Source organism: Sminthopsis crassicaudata, chromosome 4 (assembly GCF_048593235.1).
Source record: "Sminthopsis crassicaudata isolate SCR6 chromosome 4, ASM4859323v1, whole genome shotgun sequence".
Lineage (NCBI taxonomy): Eukaryota > Metazoa > Chordata > Mammalia > Dasyuromorphia > Dasyuridae > Sminthopsis > Sminthopsis crassicaudata.
Window position 1 is genome coordinate 160,846,562 of NC_133620.1, and position 21,661 is coordinate 160,868,222.

A 21,661-nucleotide genomic window follows, 5' to 3' on the forward strand; every position below is an offset into this window, starting at 1 on the left:
GCCTGTTAACCCAGTTGCCAGATAAACATTGGTAGTCTGGTAGATTAATTTTTTGATCTCTGGCATTGTGCCATTTTCATATTCTTTGTTTCACGTTCCTTATTTGTAATATTCCAATATTTATCTTTTTAGCTGGAGTTAAGCATTTGTATTGGCCATGAAATAACATGTAATTTGTTGCTGCAATCTAACATAATTAACATCTGACTCCTGCAGCTACTGCTTTTTTTGGATTGAGCTATACAGGTGGGTTCAGAACTTAGAAATGTTGTCTTTTCCTGTTTTTTTTTTTTTTTTTTTTTTTTTTTTAAATTGCTTGTCCAGATGGAAAATTGGATTTTATTTGATGTTATCTTCTGCATTCATTAATTTGAAAAGAAAAAATAATAAATTCTGAATCATTTTGAGATGTGAAGTTATTTGTCATTTTACTTTTATAACTATTACAGGACATTTTAGAGTCAATATTGTACAGTTATACAAATCATATCTTGTTAATCTTTACTGCTCTTTTCATATCAGTAGGAAAAATCCCCTGGAAGAAATGGGTCGTTCCAACTCTAGATCACATTCTTCAAGGTCAAAGTCCAGATCACAGTCTAGTTCCAGGTCAAGGTCCAGATCACATTCTAGAAAGAAGAGATACAGGTGAATTTATCAATTTGTACCTTTTAGTTCCCCATTTATTGTTGTAAAAATTAGTTGTTTTTAGATTTTTTAATGCATTCAGTCATACATTTACTTTGATAGATGCATCAGTTTTATTCACATTGCATTCTATTCTTTACTACTTTTTAATTTTTACTCATTGCATCTTTTTTCTTAAATGTTTTAGTTTTTTTTCTTAACATTGACCATGTAGAAATGACTTGTTTACCAGTAATAATTTTTTTAAATCCAGACTTAACTTTTAAAAAAATAGATTTTTCTCGATATATTTTAACAAACAGAAGAAAAATTAAAAAAAAAAGTATTAAAGTTCTTAGTTTTGTTTTTACACAAGATATCAATATTGGTTTTAATTCCATTTGTATTATATTTAATGAAAAACATCCAGAACACTAAAATATGTTTTCATTACATTAATTGTTTTTTTCAATTTTAGTTCTAGGTCCCGTTCCAGGACATATTCACGATCTCGTAGTAGAGATCGTGTTTATTCTAGAGATTATCGGCGAGATTACAGAAATAATAGAGGAATGAGAAGACCTTATGGGTACAGAGGAAGGGGTAGAGGGTATTATCAAGGAGGTGGTGGTAGATATCATCGAGGTGGCTATAGACCTGTCTGGAATAGAAGACACTCACGGAGCCCTAGACGTGGTCGTTCACGCTCCAGGAGTCCAAAACGAAGATCTGTGTCTTCTCAGAGATCTAGAAGCCGATCTCGCCGGTCTTACAGATCTTCCAGGTCTCCAAGGTCATCTTCATCTCGCTCGTCATCCCCATATAGCAAATCACCTGTCTCTTCAAAAAGACGAGGGTCTCTTGAAAAGCAGACCAAAAAAACTGAAGGGGCTCCCCAAGAAGATAGCCCTTTGAAAAGCAAATCACAGGATGAACAAAAAGATGCATTTGAACATGACCCCTCTGAACCCATTGATGATTTTAATAAATCATCAGCAGCATCTGGTGATATTTGGCCTGGTCTTTCAGCATATGATAATAGCCCAAGATCACCTCATAGCCCTTCTCCTATTGCTACACCACCTAGTCAAAGTTCATCTTGTTCAGATGCTCCCATGCTCAGCACAGCCCACTCTGCAAAAAATACTCCTTCTCAACATTCACATTCCATACAGCATAGTCCTGAGAGGTCTGGATCTGGATCCCTTGGAAATGGTTCTAGTCGCTATAGTCCCTCTCAGAATAGTCCAATTCATCATATACCTTCACGAAGAAGCCCTGCAAAGACAATCCCACCACAGAATGTTCCAAGGGAAGAAACTAGAATACGTTCTTCATTTTATCCTGATGGTGGAGATCAGGAAACTGCAAAGACTGGAAAGTTTTTAAAAAGGTAAGAAATAACTACATTATGGCATTTAATAATCCTTGTTAAAAATAGTAATGTTCATTTCATTTTTTAAAGTCTTTGTATAAATTTGGTAATAAATATTACACATTTTAGCTTTTAGCCTGGTCACGTTAAAACTTTGTTTTTTTTTTTTTTGTCACAATATACTCATAATTTTTTCTTTAATTTTTTGAGTTGTTAGAAAATGAGAACTGAATATGAGGATAAGTAGATTTGTACTTTTTGATTCTATTGATTTTTCAGACCTTTCTGGCATAAACTTAGAACTATTAGGAAGTTAAATTATTAACTTCGGAAGTTTTAATTTTAGGTAGCAGAAGTTAACTTGTAAATTTGGGGTATTTTGACCCTATATAAGTAATGTTGAATTATTTAATGCTTTTCTTTGTAAGCCTCTCAGTTAACAATATCTGTCCGCATTATGAGTTTAATTTTCCAACTGATTCATAATTACAGTATTTTAATAGAGTTTAAATTTGAGTTTTATGTGTTTTGTTACATAGTTTTTAATTTACTGTTTCAATTTGAAGTTTTAGAGACTTGATGAGGAAGTATATCGAATATGTATTTTTTTTGGAAGTGTTTTTAATTTTGTTAGGAAATTGAATAGGCTTATTTATGCTGTTGCCACAGTTTTGTTTATTCAGCTAATATAATAATTGCTATTTATGAATGTCAGATTTTTTTTCCTAGACCAAAATATACTTATAAATTGGAAGCATTTTGTGATTGAAATGAAGTTTATGATAAGTAATGCATATTTTTGCTATTTATTCACAGAACTTACATAAGAATATTAGTATTGAAAGTAATTTGCTAAGGACTAAGTGAAATAGTCCTATTCTTTTTGGAAGGTGGTTTTAAACAAAAAGTAAATTTATGCAAACACTATGTATCTAAAAGTTATGTTAGCAAATTGAGACGCTACCTTTGTCAGTTATAGAAATTATTTCCAAAGCTTTGAAGAAGTGTGTAAATTTGGCATTCAGTGGTGTTTAGATGAACTTTTTAGAAGATTTTTACTTTTGTTAAATTGTAGTTTATTATATAATTGATAAAAGATTTTAAAAGTAGCTTGTAAAGTGCCACCTACATATGCTTAATGCTTTGCAAGCAGAATGTCAAGAGAGATTTTTCAGTGTGGGATTTATTCCTTTTGTTGCTGATCCTGTGATGTTGGGCAACACTTTAGGTAAAAAAACTGAATGATAATGAATGCAATCCAGAGTTACCATCCTCTTCTTTGCTATTTACAGGTACACAGATGAAGAGTCTAGAGTATACCTGCTTGATAGGGGTAATACCAGGGAGAAAGAGGCCCCAAAGGAGAAAGGAACAGAAAAAGGGAGGGCTGAGGGAGAATGGGAGGATCAGGAAGCTTTAGATTATTTCAGTGATAAAGAATCTGGAAAACGAAAGTTTAATGATTCAGAAGGGGATGACACAGAGGAGACAGAGGATTATAGACAGTTCAGGAAGTCTGTCCTGGCAGATCAGGGTAAAAATTTTGCTACTGCATCTCACCGGAATGCTGAGGAGGAAGGAACCAAGTACAAATCTAAAGTTTCACTCAAGGGCAATAGAGAAAGTGATGGATTTAGAGAAGAGAAAAATTATAAACTTAAAGAGACTGGATATGTAGTGGAAAGGCCTAGCACTACAAAAGATAAGCACAAGGAAGACGACAAAAATTCTGAGAGAATAATGGTGAAGAAAGAAACTCAGTCACCTGAGCAGGTAAAGTCTGAAAAGCTCAAAGAACTCTTTGATTACAGTCCCCCTCTACACAAGAATCTGGAGGCGAGAGAAAAGTCTACCTTCAGAGAGGAGAGCCCACTTAGGATCAAAATGATAGCCAGTGATTCTCATCGTCCTGAAGTCAAACTCAAAATGGCACCTGTACCTCTTGATGATTCTAACAGGTAAATGATCTGATAGAGGTGTTCAATAAATCTTGTGGATACATGAGTTAATATTGACCTGTTGTTAATCTTGTTTTTTCCCTGATAATGTTTCTCTTCATGATATTCAAACCAATGGTATTTTTTCTTGTGTGTGTGTTTTTGTTATTGATATACTCTAGACCTGCTTCCTTGACTAAAGACAGGCTGCTTGCTAGTACACTTGTCCATTCTGTCAAGAAGGAACAAGAATTCCGGTCCATCTTTGACCACATTAAGTTGCCACAGGCCAGCAAAAGCACTTCAGAGTCATTTATTCAGCACATTGTGTCCTTGGTCCATCATGTTAAAGGTAAGTTCAGATTATATAATTTTTACATAATAAAAAATTGGGAGAAATAAACAATTACGTAATCTGAACTAACTAAAGCTAACTATTAAGTCTTTGGGGCAAATTTTTTTTGGTAATCTTAGAGTGCTTAGTATGTCAAAGCCCTTTAATAAAATCTTTAATAAAAAATGTGACTTAAATTATAGATAAGTTGACAAAGAAAATCAATCCCTAGAAATCTGTTTTATAATAAAATGAGAAAATTTGTTTAACAAGAAACTTTATAAACTATTTGAATCCTGCCCAATTGGACATTTTGATGTGAAATTTCATATTATGAATTTAATTGTATTTAGTAGACAATATGGAGATCACTTATTTTATTTGTTATTGTGGTGGTATTGAATTAAAATAAATTCCCATTCTTTATCAGAATTATTTTGCTATGATATATACATTCATTAATGCACAATTTTACTACATTTGATTATGTAGTACACAGGGTTTTATGATAACAAATTTGACAGCACTTTTTGTTCATATTTCTGAAATAAAATATTTTGAAAGTTTTAGATAAATGTAGATTATTGATGTACCCTCCTGTACTAGACAAACAGCATTATAATTCAATAACTTCAATTTCTAAGTTTTCAATATTGCATTTGAAGTAATGCTGGATTTTAACTTTCTCTTCTCTCATTTTTGTGCTTCTTAGTTTTTATGGTGATAATTTATGAAATAGTGGATAAACCAAAAAAATAATAAATGTATTATTGTGGTTCTTAAGGGGAAAATATAATCCATTTAAAAGGACAAACTAAAAGATTAGGCAATTAATCAGTTTTTATATGTAAGAAACATATGGATTTAAATATTTTGGAATTCCTGTGTTTTCTTCAAAATGTAATGTTAGTTTCAAAGATTTTAAAGCTGTTCAGAAGTTTTGGGGCATTATTTTTTGGGCAGCTGCATCAGTTGAAGGCAGCTTACTTGAAATGTTTTTCCCCCCAGAATACTTCCTGGCTGGTTGGTATTGAAACCAAACCCCTTTTTCTTTCTTTCTTTCTTTCTTTCTTTTTTTTTTTTTTTTTTTTTTTTTTTTTTTTTTTTTTGAAGAATCTTTTGACTTCTGCTAAATCTACTAGCCTAAATTTGCCATCTATAATTTGTAGTGTACCATATTTTGACTGGTGAATAGACTACTGAATTTATCTTGAAATGTAGATAGCCACTAATAACCATGGGCAAATATTTTAGCCTTTGGTAGTGTAACTAGATTTGAGAACCAGTTTGTGGCCAAATTATTTTGATGAGCATGAAACATTAGGATTATTGGTTTCTTTTTTCCCTTTCATTTTTTCCCCTTTTTTTGGCCTATCTCCATATTTCACGAATAATACTGAATTTTGAGATCAGATTTTAGTAAATTTTCTCCTTTTTCATTTTATTTTTCTTTTTTTTAAACTGTAGTTATGTTTCATTATTGGTATTGTGCAACCGATCTGAACAGCTCTTTATTCATATAGAGCTGAAAATGCCCAGTGATGTTTTCTTTTTCATTGTAACTAGGTCCTGGAATATGTTTTGAAATGGCAAAATCCATGTTTCAAAGTAAAATAGCTGTTGAAAGATACAGATGCAAAAACAGGCAAAGTTGAATCTTCTGTCTTCCTGGCAAAAATGGCATAAAAACTGAGTTGCTAGCTCAAATTCCTGGGTTTCATGGAATTATGATTGAGGCACTACCCTTGTAGTGGCCGTTTCAAGTTTTAATGATTGGTTATGAGACATGTGCTGGATATTGGGCGGTAAGTTGACACAGATGTATGTTGACCTGTTAAGCAGATAGCTTGCTTCATATGTAACATTTCATAGTTCATGACTTTTTTGCGTCTTTCTAGTTTACATAATTTAAAACACATTTGTTGAGCTGGTCTTTAAAAACAAAAAAGGAAGTTAATGTTACTGGTTTCTAAAATTGTTTTAAAGAAAAGCAAGGAAAAAAAATCAGATATCAAATATGCTGTCAGGTTTGCCAAGATGCCAGATGTTTTTTTTTTTTAAATAAATACGAATAATAAAGGTGTTTTTCCCCCCACCCCGGTTAGAACTGGCAGTGTAAAGAGATTTCCTACATGTAATAATTTGTCTTAATTCTTGAAGCAGAAATTGTAGCTTGTGTTTTATGAAAACAGTCATTTCAGTATTGCACTAATTCGGAACTAATTTGTTTTCTCCAATTAATGACTTGAAACTATGTATGGGCAAGGTATAGTGATGCTCATAGACTACTGTTTATTTTTTCTTCTATTTAAGGAAAGAGTACATCAATGAAATGGGAAAAGATTCTTGACTTAATCCTACACTTATGTTTGGTTTATAGAGAGTATTGATAGGGCATATCTTTGAGGTAGCTTGCAGTGGTTGTGCTCTGTTAACCATCACTACAAATTGAGGTACAAGAATTAAGGGAACAGGGAGGAAGTTCTTTGTAACTTGCATTTTTCCTGCTAGGTTTCTTGAGTATTTTATTTACTTTTTCACCTGCTACATCCCCTCTGTCAGGAATGGAAATTACTTGAAAGTAGAAATTAACTAACCAAGTAGTATTTCTCCTAATCAACAGAGCAATACTTCAAATCAGCTGCAATGACCCTAAATGAAAGGTTCACCTCATATCAGAAGGCTACTGAAGAACATTGTACCCGGCAAAAAAGCCCAGAAATACACAGGTATGTAGCCTTGTATAAGAGTTTGGAATATTAAGACAAATGTTCATTAGGTTTTGTAATAATTCCTATACTTTCAAGTTCTACAACTTTAGTTTAAAATAATTTTAAAAATATAGTTTATTTACATTTTATTTCATAAATACTTAGCTTCATATGTAAAAATGTCCGGAATTTTTCATTGAACTTTTAAAGACAAACATATTTGTAACAGTCTGAATTTGATTGAGATTAAAACATAAAGTGCTAAATATTATTCCTTTCTTTAATAATATCTTATTTTGGAGGAACTGAGTGATGTTTTTGGGAAGTACTTCTGATGAAAACTTTCTCACTTTTTATATTGTAATTATAATAAATGTGTTATTAAAATAATTATGAAACAAGATATACAAATCTCACTTGTACATAGGAACTATATTACTAGACTTCATCATTCATGATAGCTTTTGTGGAATTAAGCATATTGTTCTGTGGATAAGCCTGAAAAACACCCATGAGTTCCAATGTAGTTGACTTAGATTTATTTGTAAATGATTAAAAAGTTTTCTTTAAAATTTTCCATTAAACACTTGATGGAAGAACAGCTGATTATAAGTGGGAGAGGTAGAGCTCTGATATTTAAGAGGCAGTGAAAATGGCAATTGATAGCATTATGGCAAGGTAATAGCCACCAAAAAAAGTGTTTTTAAAAAGATAAGAATAGTAAAAGGCACAGTATTTTGAGGAAGAAGTAAATGTCCATACATTTCTCCAGTTTCTAAATCGTTATTATAATTAGTATCATTTGTAATGATAATACTAAGTTATACTGAGAATATTTTGTTTATGGAGGCAAGAACATGCATAATTTTCTTTTTTAAATAAGGTTTCCATAGAAATTTTAAGTTTTGCGCTTAAGAATTAATTCAGTTGTTTAGACGTTGCTCTTGTGGAATGCCTATTCCTTAGTGATGGCAGATAAGAAAGCATTATCACATAAATTTATTACAACTGTTCTAATTGCATTTTATTTTTGCTAAATTATTTTGCTGATTTAAAAAAAATCCTACATTTTTTTCTTTTACCAGAATAGACAATATATAATCCTAAAGATAACAAATACACTTCATTTTAATTTATATTAAGGAGAATTGACATCTCTCCGAGTGTCCTGAGGAAGCATACCCGCTTATCAGGAGAAGAGAGAGTTTTTAAGGAAGAAAACCAAAAGGTAAGGTCTCGATGACTATTTCTATTTCATGTTAAATTTAGTGTGTTGATAATCTTGCATTTCATCTAAATGGCAAGCAAAATACATTAATAATAGCTATCTGTGTATAATTTTGAGGAATGTCTGGTTTGTTTTTATGCATATGTGTGTGTGTGTTTTTACAAAACATGAAAAAATGCAATGTTAATCTTAAAATAACATTATTCTTAACTTAAACATTGAATAGACTCAACAGGTATACTTTTTTTTTTAAGGAGTTTTAAGAAGGAAGATAGATGATTTTATTTATAAGTTATGTTTCTAACTATACAAAGGCAGTTAAAATTTTGAATATAAAGGGAAAAAAGAATAATAGATTGTGATGGGAATCAGAACTTTGATCTTTTTGTAATGGATTTGTGTTTATTTGGTGTAGATTTAGTGCTCAGTGAGGAAACTACCTTTATCAAAGTAGATTGGCATCTGTGTTACAATTTATGATTTGAGAATTGAAAGGGCCCTGAGAGGTTAAGGAATTTGTTCAGGGACATATAAAGCCTATTTATGTAAGATGTGATACTTAACCCAGGTGTTCTTACTATGGCCATTCTGACTCATGAGATGTGCAGAGACAGTGGAATTAAACTTTAAGTTTTAGGCAACTGACTTTAATATTGTTCTCAATGTAAAAAATGGCCAGCCCAGGAAAACAAATATTCCTTTCTTACTGGGTGGCTAATAATAAACTTTTATGGATTGTCTTAAGAATTTAACCATCATTTTTAATGCTATTCTCATATGAGAGTTTGTTCTGAATTCCAAGCATCTACCCTACAAATGAATCTTTGGAACATAAGCCTTTTTAAAGTTTGCAACAGAAAACCTGCATGTTGGAAAAATAAGGCCTAATCTTCAAATTTGTCAGAAGCCAGTGGAATGGAGTAAGCATAAAACATTTAAGTGGCAAAGTGAAAGATAATTTTACCTTCTGGTTATTATGTAAACCCATTTTCATGTTTACTTCAGAGCCAGATGTGGTTTTGAAGAGTAGAGTGGTAGAAATGTGGCAAAGGCTTGAGCTAACCTGAAATGCATTTCTTCCTTTTCAGGATATAAATTTTCACGATGTAAATTGCTTGATAGGGCATGACATTAATAATATCCACTAAAGACCTACACTGCTGGCCTCCTCATGATCTGTAAGATACCTTGGATTCTTGGAAGTTTTTGCCAACAATGACATTTCTGACAGGCACTACTAAGCTGAAAAAGAAATTGTTAGTTTGGGCCTAATGATGCCATGATCTGAGTACCAGCCTCATAAATTTGGCCACAAGGTGACACTATTTTGGCCCCAAAATTGTCTAAAATCACTAGTTTGTGTGGGAGTTGTAGTTTGTGTTGCTAGCAGGGGAAGAAACCATATTGATGAAATCATGAATCCTTTAATTATTGAAAACAGTAATTTCTTAAAGTAGATTTCAAGTGGCTACGGTAGACTCTGGGTTGAGAAGTTACCAAACTTGACCACTTTTATGTATGGGTTGGGAACATGTGGTACAATATTTTAATGGTTCTTTACAGCAAAGAGGGATAACCAATTTCCTTTGGTAGTTTTTTTTTTTTTTTTTATATAGATGTTGGAAGTTAGTGTTAATCATGATGAATTTGTGCATATCTGTGTGCAGGTGTATGACTAATGGCATGTGTATATTGATTGATTTATACATATGTGGGAGGGTAAGGATATAAAAATCCATTTCACACCATAGGAAGAGGTATTTCTCCCATTCTGTTATTTATGTTTTATAGTTCTTAGTAATAATTTGAACTGAAAAAATTTAGGAGAAACAATAGCAATGTGAGGTCAAGGACTATGTCTAATTCTTTTTTGTGTCTTCCACAGCACCTAGCACAGTGTCTTGAACATAGTAGGCAGTCAATTAATATTTGTTGACTCAATGAATGAATGGATCATTTAAGATCCTGTGCTGGAAACTTAAAAAGCACTGATATTCAGACTGTGATACTCAAGCTTCATTTAGCTCTTTCAGTCAGGTACAACCTATCTTTTCTGTAGCTAGAATATTATTTTATACAGACTCTTAATTGGATATACAGTAGATTTGTGACTTTTTTTTTGTTTAATGGCAAAGGCAAAAGTGGCTCCAGAGTCATCTAACTGTGAGTACCACTGCTTTAAAGGTTAAAAATCATGATTTTCCCTGGTCATAACGAAGTATCAGGAAGACATGACATTGCCAACTCTCCTTACCTCCTTTTTTCTTTTTTTTAAGTGGGGTTTTAATTATAATTTTGGCTCTGTGTATGGAGATGAAAAGAGCAAAAGTAAGAGGATTATAGCTCTTTTCTCCATTATTCTAAGCGCAAATATTTTAGTGTCTTAAAGTATTTTATATTTTTAGTAAATAGTTTTTCCTTTCCATTATTGATTACTGTCAAGCTTACCCATAATGGTTAGTATCTTATTTAAATCTGCCCTTCCCATATAATTCCACCCAAATTCATCTTCTGAAATGCCCAGTAGTTTAAAAACAAAAATCAATGGAATTGATTGTAATGAATAAAACTTCTTTAAATTAATATGTATTGGGGCAGCTAGGTGTGGTGCAAGTGGATAGAGGACCAGCCCTCAAGTCAGGAGGCTCTGAGTTCAAGTCTGCTCTCAAATATTTAAACCTTCCTAGCTATGTGACTCTGGGCAAGTCACTTAACCCCAATTGTCTCAGGGGAAAAAAAAATTATGTATTGCAATATTTGAATTGAAAAATGGCAAAATGTGGTCTAGGTTACTGAGTTCAAGATTTAATATATTTCTGACTTAACCTCTTAAACTATCATTTTAATTAATTGTTCATTTGCAAATTACAGAAAATGACTCTTCAGTTGTTAGGCATTAGGGTTGGTCAAATTAGTTTTTAGTGAAAATTGAGCCCAAGTTCCTGAGAACTCTTCTGGTATTTTATAAAGCTATTATATTCACAAAAGAAGCTACTGTTATATGGTTAAAGATTCTGTTTTTGATACCAGCTAATGAAAAATATGGTGGAAAAAGGGACACTCAATGATATAATATGCACAATTCTTCATTGTTACAATTAAAAATAATTCTATATATTCCTTGCTATCAGTTGCTACTATGTAAGGAACAACACATTTTTAAAGGCTTATAACATTCACTGGAAATTTAACTTTTAGAATATGCTCTTTCCCTCCATGTTGATATTTTTCCTCAAATTTTCAGAAAAATAATGTTTCTAAGTACATTTTTATTCTAAAAATTAACTAGTATAGAGTATATAGTATATATTATGTTTTTGTAACTTACTCTCTCTAACATTAAAAATCCACATTAGATAGGGGGAGATAGGTTGGCTATATTTTTCACTTTTATTTATATTTTAAATGTTTTATTTCACATTTGTTCCCTTAATAGGGAGATAAAAAATTAAGGTGTGATTCTGCTGATCTTCGACATGACATTGATCGTCGTAGAAAAGAAAGAAGTAAAGAACGGGGGGATTCCAAGGGCTCCAGGGAATCCAGTGGATCCAGAAAGCAAGAAAAAACTCCTAAAGATTACAAAGAATACAAATCTTACAAAGATGACAGGTAATTGTTAAAATAATCTAAGTAGGTTTTAGCTTCTAATTAGCCTTTTGTAATTGTCAGCTTAATTGCTTTCAATTTTCACTGTGTAATCGAATGTTTAAATTTAAACAATTAAAATTATTTGTTTTACAGCAAAAATGTATTTGTCTTTTACACGGCTTATGGTGGATGAGGACAAAAACTTTGGAATAGCAAGCTAACACTGAAAAAAAAAAATGACAAATTAATGTGTCCTATTATCCAGGCTACATCAGGAGGTTGGACTTCAATGCAGTGCATTTCTAGAAACAGTTTGTGTAAGAACTTTGGTTCGTTATGCTTGATTCCGCACTTTTTCAACTCATAACACCCAGAGTACAAAAATTTTAAAATGATGGCCAGAAATTTTTAACATGGGTGAGATGGGGGGGAGGAAGTACTAATTTTTAAAGAACTATCAATGTGTATTAGTCTTTCTTAGTAATATTTCCATGGATACTGTGTAGCAGTGGTAAGAGTTATTGCAGGTATGAACCTTTTGGGTGTTTTGTTAGGATCATGTAAATCTGATCACTAGTATCAAATGTTATTACATATATACACACATACACATATGTATATATGCATATGTTTATTATGTTAACTAGCTAGTGAAATCAAAATACTTAGTTTTTTTAATTGCTATTTATTGGGTCAATGTGGATTTTATTTGTGCTTCCTTAGCTGGTCTCTGTAGTATTATATATTTTGTCCTTCAATATGGTGCTATATAGGGACCGTATCTTACCTACTCTTGGTCAGGAGCATATAGCTATTTCAATTACATTGAAGAGGTAGCTACTTTGAAACTTTGCCTAAGAGACATTCTTCCTTTACCCTGCTTTTGATTTTGTTTCCCAAAGAAAAGCAAATTAAAAGAAACAAGCTAATATTTGAAATTTTAAAGTACAGAAACTTGTTCTTAATTTGCTGCCTTCTGACTGATTGGCTACAGTTTTTTTTTCCCCCCCCACTAACAAAATAAAATGAAAATATGGAAGGGTAATGGAAATGAAAATGTATCCAAGTTTAACATTCAATTATTTTACCTTTGCATTATTTTTAATAGGCCAGAGCTTTTTATAAAATAAAATAAAATAAACCCAAAGAACTCCTATAGTTTTAAGATACTACAAATTGTTCATCATTTTAAAAATAGCACACAGTATTTTTTTTCTATTTTTACAGTAAACATAAAAGCAGAGAGCAAGACCGTTCTCGATCTTCATCTTCTTCATCATCCTCTTCCTCAGCAAGCTCTCGAGAAGAAAAAGAAAGTAAGAAGGAAAGAGAAGAAGAATTTAAAACGCATCATGAACCAAAAGAATATTCAGGCTTTACAGGAGTCAGCCGGCCCAGAGGAACTTTTGTAAGTTCTGAAGTTATCTGGTCCTTTTGGAATTATATTACACATTGTACTATCCATCAGGAAAGTAATGGATCTGATCTATGATAGGAGATATATAGTTGTTTGTTATTCTTAAAGTTAATTCCATTTAGCAGTAGAAAGTCTGGCATTAGAAATCTTGCTGTCAGTAGTGTACCTTCAGTAAATGACAATGAGTAACTGTAGTACATTTGAAGGCAAAGTAGAGAGAATGGTGGACTCGGGAGTCAGGGAGACCTGGGTCAAAGCCCATCTACCTGGCCCAAAAACCATAAGCAAGTCACATAACTCCTTTGAGCCTTAGGCATTTCTAAAGACTATAAGTTAGACTGGTTGCTTTTTGGGTCTTCAGGGAGTATCCACATGAATGTTTTATTGATCTATATATAAATAAACTGGGCAGTTTCCCTGACTCTGGAAGTGATTGATTATTGTATACATTTTGAAGAAGTAGGGCAGTTAATTTTCCTTTGTGTGAAATCTGATATTTGCCACTTCTGATTTTGATTCCTACTCTATCAGAAGTTCCCTAGTAAATAACAGGGTGAATTAAGAGCAGTGGTTGTAGTAGTATAAAGTCCTTGGCTTGTAGTAGGTCAGAGGATTCATTCATTTAGTGGCTCTACAAGCAAGCAATTTCTAAAGGAAGTAGAGGACTTTGTTGGTTGTGAGAAAACGTTAACAATTGAATGTTTAGTCCTTGAAGTCTCCTTTTTTTTTTTTTTTTTTTTTTTTAAAGGGTTTTTTTTTTGTTGTTGTTTTGTTTTGTTTTTTGTTTTTTGTTTTTTTTTTAAATCTTGTGTATTTCCACCAACTTCTAGTGGGCAAGAGTTTTTTCTGATCATTATAAACTTTATATTTTCACTCCTCATGGGCTTTAGAGAGGCAGGACAAATAATGCAGTGAAATGATGGTTTGCATGTAACTAAACAGCTTTTGACTGCCTAACTAAACAACTTTGTTAATGTTAATCAGTTTCGAATTAGAGGCAGAGGAAGAGCCAGAGGAGTTTTTGCTGGGACAAATACTGGTCCAAACAACTCAAATACTACTTTTCAAAAGAGACCGAAGGAAGAGGAATGGGATCCAGAATATACCCCAAAGAGCAAGAAGTACTTCTTGGTGGGTGTTAGAAATCTGTGTGTTTGGTTTGCATTATTATTTAAAGCATACTGGGTAAATAAATTTTAGTATAGGTTTCCATCATGCTAATAGTATTTATAAATAAAATTTTACCACGATGCTTAATAACACAAAGAATAAATGTGTTAAAACATTTTTAGCTGGCTTGCAGTGTAGATAGCTTTCAAGGGCTTTTAATTCCCTTGCTCATCTCTCCTGGTTCCACTTCTTGTGTGTTCCAGTGTAGGGCAGGCTATAAGTAAATGGTAGCCATAATTAGAATGAAGTATTATAATTGCTTCATTGTTTATATGAATGTTGCTCTTTTGATGCAAAGTTGATCCTAAGACAGATTTTACAATCTATCTTTAGCATTTTCTTTTTTGAAGTAAAATAAACCTGAACAAAATTTTCTGTGTATTTTAAAACAATTCATAGAGAGACTGTTATCTTAGTACATGTGAATAATATATTAGGGAATTAGCTGATCTTAGTTGTAGGCAAACTCCTTGGCAGATTGACTTAGCCATTTCACTGATATTGAGATGATAATCATTTGCTAAGGAAAATACCTTTCTACAAAATGAATAGGTCAGGAGGAGAAAGGTTTGATTTGAGACAAATAATAGCTCAGTGTGAATTGACATACCTTTAGTATGACAGATATGATTTAAGGAGGGAAGGGTGGAAACAGCTGCTTTTTCAAGAGAACCAGTCAAGCTTTGGGAGGGTGACATAATTGTGTAACTTGAATTATTTTCTTGGTTCATTCAGAGAATCATTTTTTCCTTCTTCCTTCCTTTCCAAGACTCTAAAAGAAACTATTTCAGGAAACATTTCTTTGAATAGGTGAAATTTAGTGGATCACAGTGGAGATAAATAGTATTCTATAGTTTTTTTAAAGGGCTGCTCTTGGTTCTTAAGTGTTCCATGTATGTCAATTTCCCTAACATTTAGCTAATTTTTATAATGGGTGCTACAGCAATGTTCCTTTTAAATAACTTCTTTTTGGGGGGTCGTAGTAATAGTAAAACATTTTGCAATGTGTTTGTATTTATTTTTCTAGTTTAATCACCACCACCAAAATTGAACTGCGTTAAACATAAACTTTATTATGTTGTAAGTTTAGAATTATTCACTCTTATACCTAGTATCTAAAAATGAATGAATAAATTTATTTTTTTATAATTTCTAAAGATAATCCCACCACAGATTTAGATTCAGCTTTCTTTAATAGTTTGGCTCTGGTAGTGTTTATAATATTCAGATTAAGCTAGATAATTTTTTTCTTCCATATCACTTCAGCTTGATATAGCTACTGTAGCTCCTTACCTCTAGAAGGAGGCAAGTTATTATGACCATAATTGCATTGGTTTCTTGTCTACTTTTAGGTATGACTTTTCATGAACAGATTGATTTTTGAGTTAACAGTTAGATGGAATAGTTTAATCTTTCTGTCGATCCAATTTTTCATGATTAAGACTTCATATCCTTGGTGTTTCCAATCTTATAGTCCTGTAGTGTAGATACTAAATATAGTGTCTTTTAACATTTATTTTATTGTATATTCATTGGCTAAGTTTATAATTAACTTGAAGAGCTTTACAAATCACAAAAACAAAAAAAGGGCACTTTCAAGAATTAAGCTACCTGTAATAGCAGGAACAGTTAATTGTATCAGTATTAATTTATGTAAGCAGCAGCTAAGTGTCTATTATAGCCTAATTTTAACCAACAAAAAATTTCAAATTAATGATTTCTTTCCACCTAGTGGAAAGCTGACTAAACTTCTACCCTGATTTGTGGCCTATTAATAAATCATTTGATACACACACACACACACACACACACACACACACATGAATTTCATATTACAAAACTAAAGTCTGCTAAGGTTTTGAACAGGAATCTTAAAGTACTTTTGGAAGATTTTCAAGGGCGTTAGCAGACATTATTTAATGTAAAAGATCAATATGATAGATCATAAAACATTCCTTATCCAATTTGATCTATAGTTTCAAAGTTATTTGTTACATCATCAAGCCATAGTAGATAAATAGGTTTTAAAGCCAGGAGGACCTGGCCCAGGATAAAGCCCTGAACTTCATTCTCCTGTAGGCAACTGTCACACCATAGGTCTAATCTTTGGAGTTATGTTTTTTTTTTTAATTTCCCATAAAACTACATGGATGAACTGACCTGTGATACCTTGGATTATAGGTTGTTTAAAATGAAGGCTTTTTTTTGTTTGTTAAATGAAAAAGATAACTGTTATAGCATAGAAGAGAACCTCCTAAAGTCATGTGCTAGGTCGGTGGTGACAATTTAGTCTTAGTAGTCCAGTGGTATATAAATTATAATGACCCCTGGAGAAGGGGGTAGAGGAAATCTGAGTTTTATCTTTTATCCTGTCTAAATTTTAAAAGGAATTCATTCATGATGTGGGTGGTAGGAATGTTTTGTGATAGAAAAGAGATATAACTATGATAGAGTTGTCATGCCTCTGTTCTAGATTTGGTAGGTTTTTGCCTTGAGTGCATCATTTCAACCAGCTTGACTAGATCAGATGGTATTAGCATTCTTGTGTTATAGATTCCTTTGGTAGTCTGAAACCTATGGCTCTCTTCTCACAATATTTTAAAATGCGTAAAATACATAAGATTATACAGTAAAAATTATAGTGAAGTTGAACTATCAAAATGTTTAAAAACAAAACAGGCACAGGATGACAAGTTTAAAAACCCCATGGTATAGATGATTCTTAAGCTCTAGTTTAGCACAGAATTTAGCTCTTCGTTCTTGGATATGTGGAGCCAGTGTGAGAATTTGAGCATCAAAAGCTTATTTACAATTATCAAAAACCTTGTTTTACTCCCAACCTGAGAGAAGAGATTGCCAAGTTTGAGAGTTTTTACCCTGTCCTCCTCCCCCCAAATTATATCTATATGTTTTTTGTCGCCTCTTTTCTCTCTCCTTGAAAACATGCTTTATTCTACTTTGGAAAAGGATATTTCCTTTTATCCCCAGTTTAGTGTTTTGTACATTAACTCCATTTCCATTGTTTACAAAATCAAGAGGAGTATATACCTTGTCCTGTGTGCTCCAAGGAAATCTCTTTCAAGGAAAACACAAGAAATCTGAGGTTTTGAGAAATATGCCCAGAAGTCTCTTTCCTCCCTCCTCTCAGGCACTTTTTTAAACTAAATTTTTACCTCTGTAAATAAAATATCTTATGAAAATACTTGTTGAAACAAAAAGCAAAATTTGCTTTTCATTTGGCAAAGTATGAGTAGAACCTTTTGAAATCTGGCCGTGCTAATTAGGTGTCAAATGCTCAAATATTATCAACTTAATGTACATAGAGATAAATCTTAAAATTTTCAAATAAAAGTATTAGCACTTCTTGAATAATCACTGAATATTTTGAAACACCTTTAAGTTTTATGAAGAAATACATATGGGCTAAAAATGGCCATAATTGTCCAGATGTTTCAAGGAGATCCACAATTCTCTTGGCATACGGAATTGCCTTTACTGGATTTTCATTTATTTGGAATTCATTTCTTTATTAGTGGGTGGCATTTAATAGTAGCCCCTGTGATATATCTAGATATGTTTAGAGCTGTACATAACTTCATTTATAGAATGCTTCAAAGAGGAGGGATGGGACATTAGAACCAACTGTTAACATTCATGATTCATATGACATAGTTAAGTATTTGAAATGTTTGTAGGAAAAAAAATTAATCTTTGATAGAAAATTCTGTATATTGACAGATTTTATGATAATAAATATGATTTTATGATAATCTGTTTTTTAGGGTTTGCTCCAATAGAAGGAATCCTTGTAAGTTGGAAAAAATAACATTTAGTTATGGACCCAGAATCTCCTCAAATTTAGCAGGTCTCTATGTCAAATTTAGGTGTTTTTTAAAAACATACTTGGAGACCTGCTAACCAATTATACTTTATAAATTAAATTAATACTTAGCTGATTGTCAACGTAATTGAAATGGGGTTAAAATGCCCAAAAACATTTCATTGATTATTTTTAACATTCCTTTAGCATGACGACAGGGATGATGGTGTGGATTATTGGGCCAAAAGAGGAAGAGGCCGTGGCACTTTCCAACGCGGCAGAGGGCGGTTTAACTTCAAAAAATCAGGTAGCAGTCCAAAATGGACACATGACAAATACCAAGGGGATGGGATTGTTGAAGATGAAGAAGAGACCATGGAAAATAATGAAGAAAAGAAGGACAGACGCAAAGAAGAAAAGGTAGAAAATTCCAACTTGTCAGTGAATTGAAGAGCAGATTTCCATCAGTGTGGGCTAGGAGGGTGATGATTTGTTAAAACTTAGTAAATCTAATTTTATAAACAGAGCTTGCTATGGTTTATATATGCTATGTAGTTCCCCCTCTCCCCCCCCTACCCCCCCGGCTCTGTTAATCTTCACTTTCTGTGTTTTTTTTTATTATAGGAATAGTAAATCTGAAGTAAGATTGCAACTGAGAGCAGAACTTGCACCCACCATTTTTTTACGTGATTTTTTTGTTTTCAAAAACGAATGTAAGCATTTTACTTAAATTTTACTGTTTGCAAGTAGTCTGTAGAATTTTTGTTTTAAGTCTTTAAATATCTCAATAGTATAGTGTATGTTGAGGATTGTACTGAAGCAAAATAGAAAGTTGCTACGTACCATATTTGTAACTATCAACTTTAAAAAAAAAACTTTTACTGTTTTTGTTATATGCATTGTAATTCTGCTTTGTCTATAAGATATGGTCAAGTACAACTCTGTGAAAGTTCTGATTTTTTTCCCTCCCCCTGTTTGTCAGTGTTTTATTCCTAAGTAAACTTTAGCCCTATATACAAATCCCTGAACAGAAATTGTTTATACAGATCGTTAATTATTTTAACAGTACACAACTGTTAGCATCTTCCTTAAGTAGAACACATTTACACTGTAGGGTGACCAGTCTTTGAAGTATACCACAGAACAAGTTGTGTTGCTTTGGTGAACTAATAATAAACAAGTTCAGCACTACAGTGAATTTCTAAACTGGGGAAAATACCATTTTTGCTCAGCCTAACAATTGAGAAGTAGAAAAGGTAAGCACTTCTCATTATTTACATAATATTAAAATCAGATTAGATAGTTTGATGAAATGGTTTTTCTGCTGAGACTACTAAATAAATACAAATATAGGAAAACTTTAGAGCCCTTCCTCTTTTGCTTCAAAACTCACTGTTGGCACTCTTTGGGGACTGATTCATGGTCAACGGACAATCAGCTACTCTTTGAAGAATGAAATTGGTCTGTAACTAACAACATTATAGATAAAACTCTACCTAATTTGTACTGTTAAAAAAAAAAACCCACCACCCTTCAATGGACTTGTGATAGGGAAGCTTAGGATGGGGAAGACCCTATGAAAAACTTTTCATACAGATGTTTGCAGAGCTGAAGTATTTATTGGAAAGAAAATAGTAACATTTTAACATGATTTAAAAAAGTGGAATATCTTAAATTACAAAATCAGCTACATATACATTAGTCAATAAGAACAAACATTCACTAGAAGTGTTTTGAATAATTTGTTTTTCAAATGTCACCAATAAAACAAGTTTTTGTCAGGAAGTTTGTTGTAGCATTAACCCAGCTTCCATTTTTTTCTGTTTTAGTTTCAGTGTATAAAATGGCTTTAAAATTTTCTTTTTTTGGGTTTAATATTTACATCTTTAAAAAAAAGAATAAAAACCTGAAATAGTTAATATTAAATGTTAATTTGAGCCCATATAATTGGGGAGGAAAAAGGAGATTCCTCTTTTTCAGATTTAAGAAGAAAGCAAAATAGCTATGCTTAAATACAAGTGCTTGCTATTTCTGTTAAAGCTTTAAACATTTTAAAATGAAATTCTTCTTTTCTGCCATCATTTTTGATCAACATATGTGTTTCTGGCACCTTGGTGTTTGCAGCATTTGCCAAAAGCTGGTTTAAAAAAAAAAAAAAGGATAGAGTGGGGAAGGTAAAATATATTTGGTAAAACAAAAGAAAATTTCAGTTATGCATGTTTTCCCTGTACTAAGTTATTATCTTTAAATTGCTTATTAAAACATGTCAAAACAAAAATGCATATCATTATTACTCAGGAAATAATCAAAGGCTGAAATACCATCTTATCGATGAGTTGATCATATCCAAGCAAATAACATTTTCTTGGATATTGTAGCATTCATTAAGATAATTTATTTTACCATATTTGCTTTCCTTAGAAGGGACACTCATTGTACATTGTTGTAATTTTTGTTTTCTGAAGAAAATGAGTGTTTTTCTGTGGTAGGAACCAGATGGGACCCACAGGACCTTTGTAATTAAAGGCTATCCTGAGAGAAAACATCACATAATATTTTGAAAGCATATAACTGCTTTAACTTACTATATGTACAACAATTTTGGTTTAATTACTTCCCTAGTTTAGAGGGAAGAATCTCAGATTAATGGAAATGCATGTCTTCTCAAAAGCCCAAGGTAAAGCACAGTGTGCTTTTTTTTTTTTCTCCCAAATCCACAATTTAGCTTCATACTTACTGACACCTACACCAAAGCTAAATTGTTTTTGTTAAGAAATTGTCTAATGTTTACAGTAGCAGGAAATATTAACCCTTTGGTACCTGCATTGACAGACTTCCTTTTGCCCAGAGAAGGGAAACAAAATGAACCAAAGGATGTTTCCAGGAAGGATTAAGAAAGCTGCTTAATCACAAGAAGGCCATGACTCAGTTCTTAGGTGTGTATACCTTCCAACATCCTAGGAGTTTTACTATTAAGTGCAAAAATATATATTTTTTTTTACGCTATCAGACTGCTTTAAGGAGTCATTATTCCTTTTTTGTCACAGTTTAAATCAATGTTGGGCTTTAATTTGAGAAAAGTCTTCCCCAGTAAGGATGGCTATAAAGGTGGTTAGATGACTCCATTCAGTGTGATGTATATTGCAATAGGGACCCTTGTAAATTGTCATATGCCAATAAAATGTCATAAGTGGTAATGTGTTATTGTTTGATTACCATAATTATGAATAATTTTTCCTCCTATCAAAGTAGTTTTTCTGACCTCTTTGAGAACTTAGATTGCCTTCTAAACATTATGAATTTTATGCTGAGCTTTGTTCCATGGATTTGGAAGTGCTTTTTCAAGCCTCCTCTGGTATCAGTAAAGAACCTAAACCAAATATTTAGTCATTTGTATCACTATTTTGAGAAAGTATGTAATGATGAAAATGAATCTGTTTTATTGACTTTA

General features: G+C 32.3%; 2 protein-coding genes across 19 annotated transcripts in view; both read left to right on the top strand.

Annotated features, from left to right (window-relative positions):
- The window catches only part of BCLAF1 (BCL2 associated transcription factor 1), a 36,448-nt gene extending 14,858 nt beyond the window's left edge, over positions 1-21,590 (top strand). For 2 of the 15 annotated variants that reach the window (XM_074309750.1, XM_074309752.1), the window contains exons 3-13: positions 133-246; positions 523-648; positions 1,106-2,020; positions 3,295-3,960; positions 4,122-4,291; positions 6,897-7,002; positions 8,128-8,212; positions 11,649-11,824; positions 13,031-13,211; positions 14,205-14,351; positions 18,418-21,590. In XM_074309750.1, the coding sequence (XP_074165851.1) occupies positions 545-648; positions 1,106-2,020; positions 3,295-3,960; positions 4,122-4,291; positions 6,897-7,002; positions 8,128-8,212; positions 11,649-11,824; positions 13,031-13,211; positions 14,205-14,351; positions 18,418-18,660 (2,793 nt within the window). In that variant the 5' untranslated portion in view covers positions 133-246; positions 523-544 and the 3' untranslated portion in view covers positions 18,661-21,590. Of the gene's footprint in view, positions 1-132; positions 247-522; positions 649-1,105; positions 2,021-3,294; positions 3,961-4,121; positions 4,292-6,896; positions 7,003-8,127; positions 8,213-11,648; positions 11,825-11,956; positions 12,121-13,030; positions 13,212-14,204; positions 14,352-18,417 lie in introns of those variants that run through there. The other 13 variants (XM_074309747.1, XM_074309748.1, XR_012489180.1 and 10 more) reach the window with 12 other exon arrangements.
- The window catches only part of MTFR2 (mitochondrial fission regulator 2), a 42,525-nt gene continuing 41,906 nt past the window's right edge, over positions 21,043-21,661 (top strand). For 3 of the 4 annotated variants that reach the window (XM_074309761.1, XM_074309762.1, XM_074309763.1), the window contains exon 1: positions 21,043-21,146. Coding sequence is in view for 1 of the 4 variants with exons in the window: in XM_074309760.1 (XP_074165861.1) it covers positions 21,131-21,146 (16 nt within the window). In the remaining 3 variants the exon portion in view is untranslated. The remainder of the gene's footprint in view (positions 21,147-21,661) is intronic. The other variant, XM_074309760.1, reaches the window with a different exon arrangement.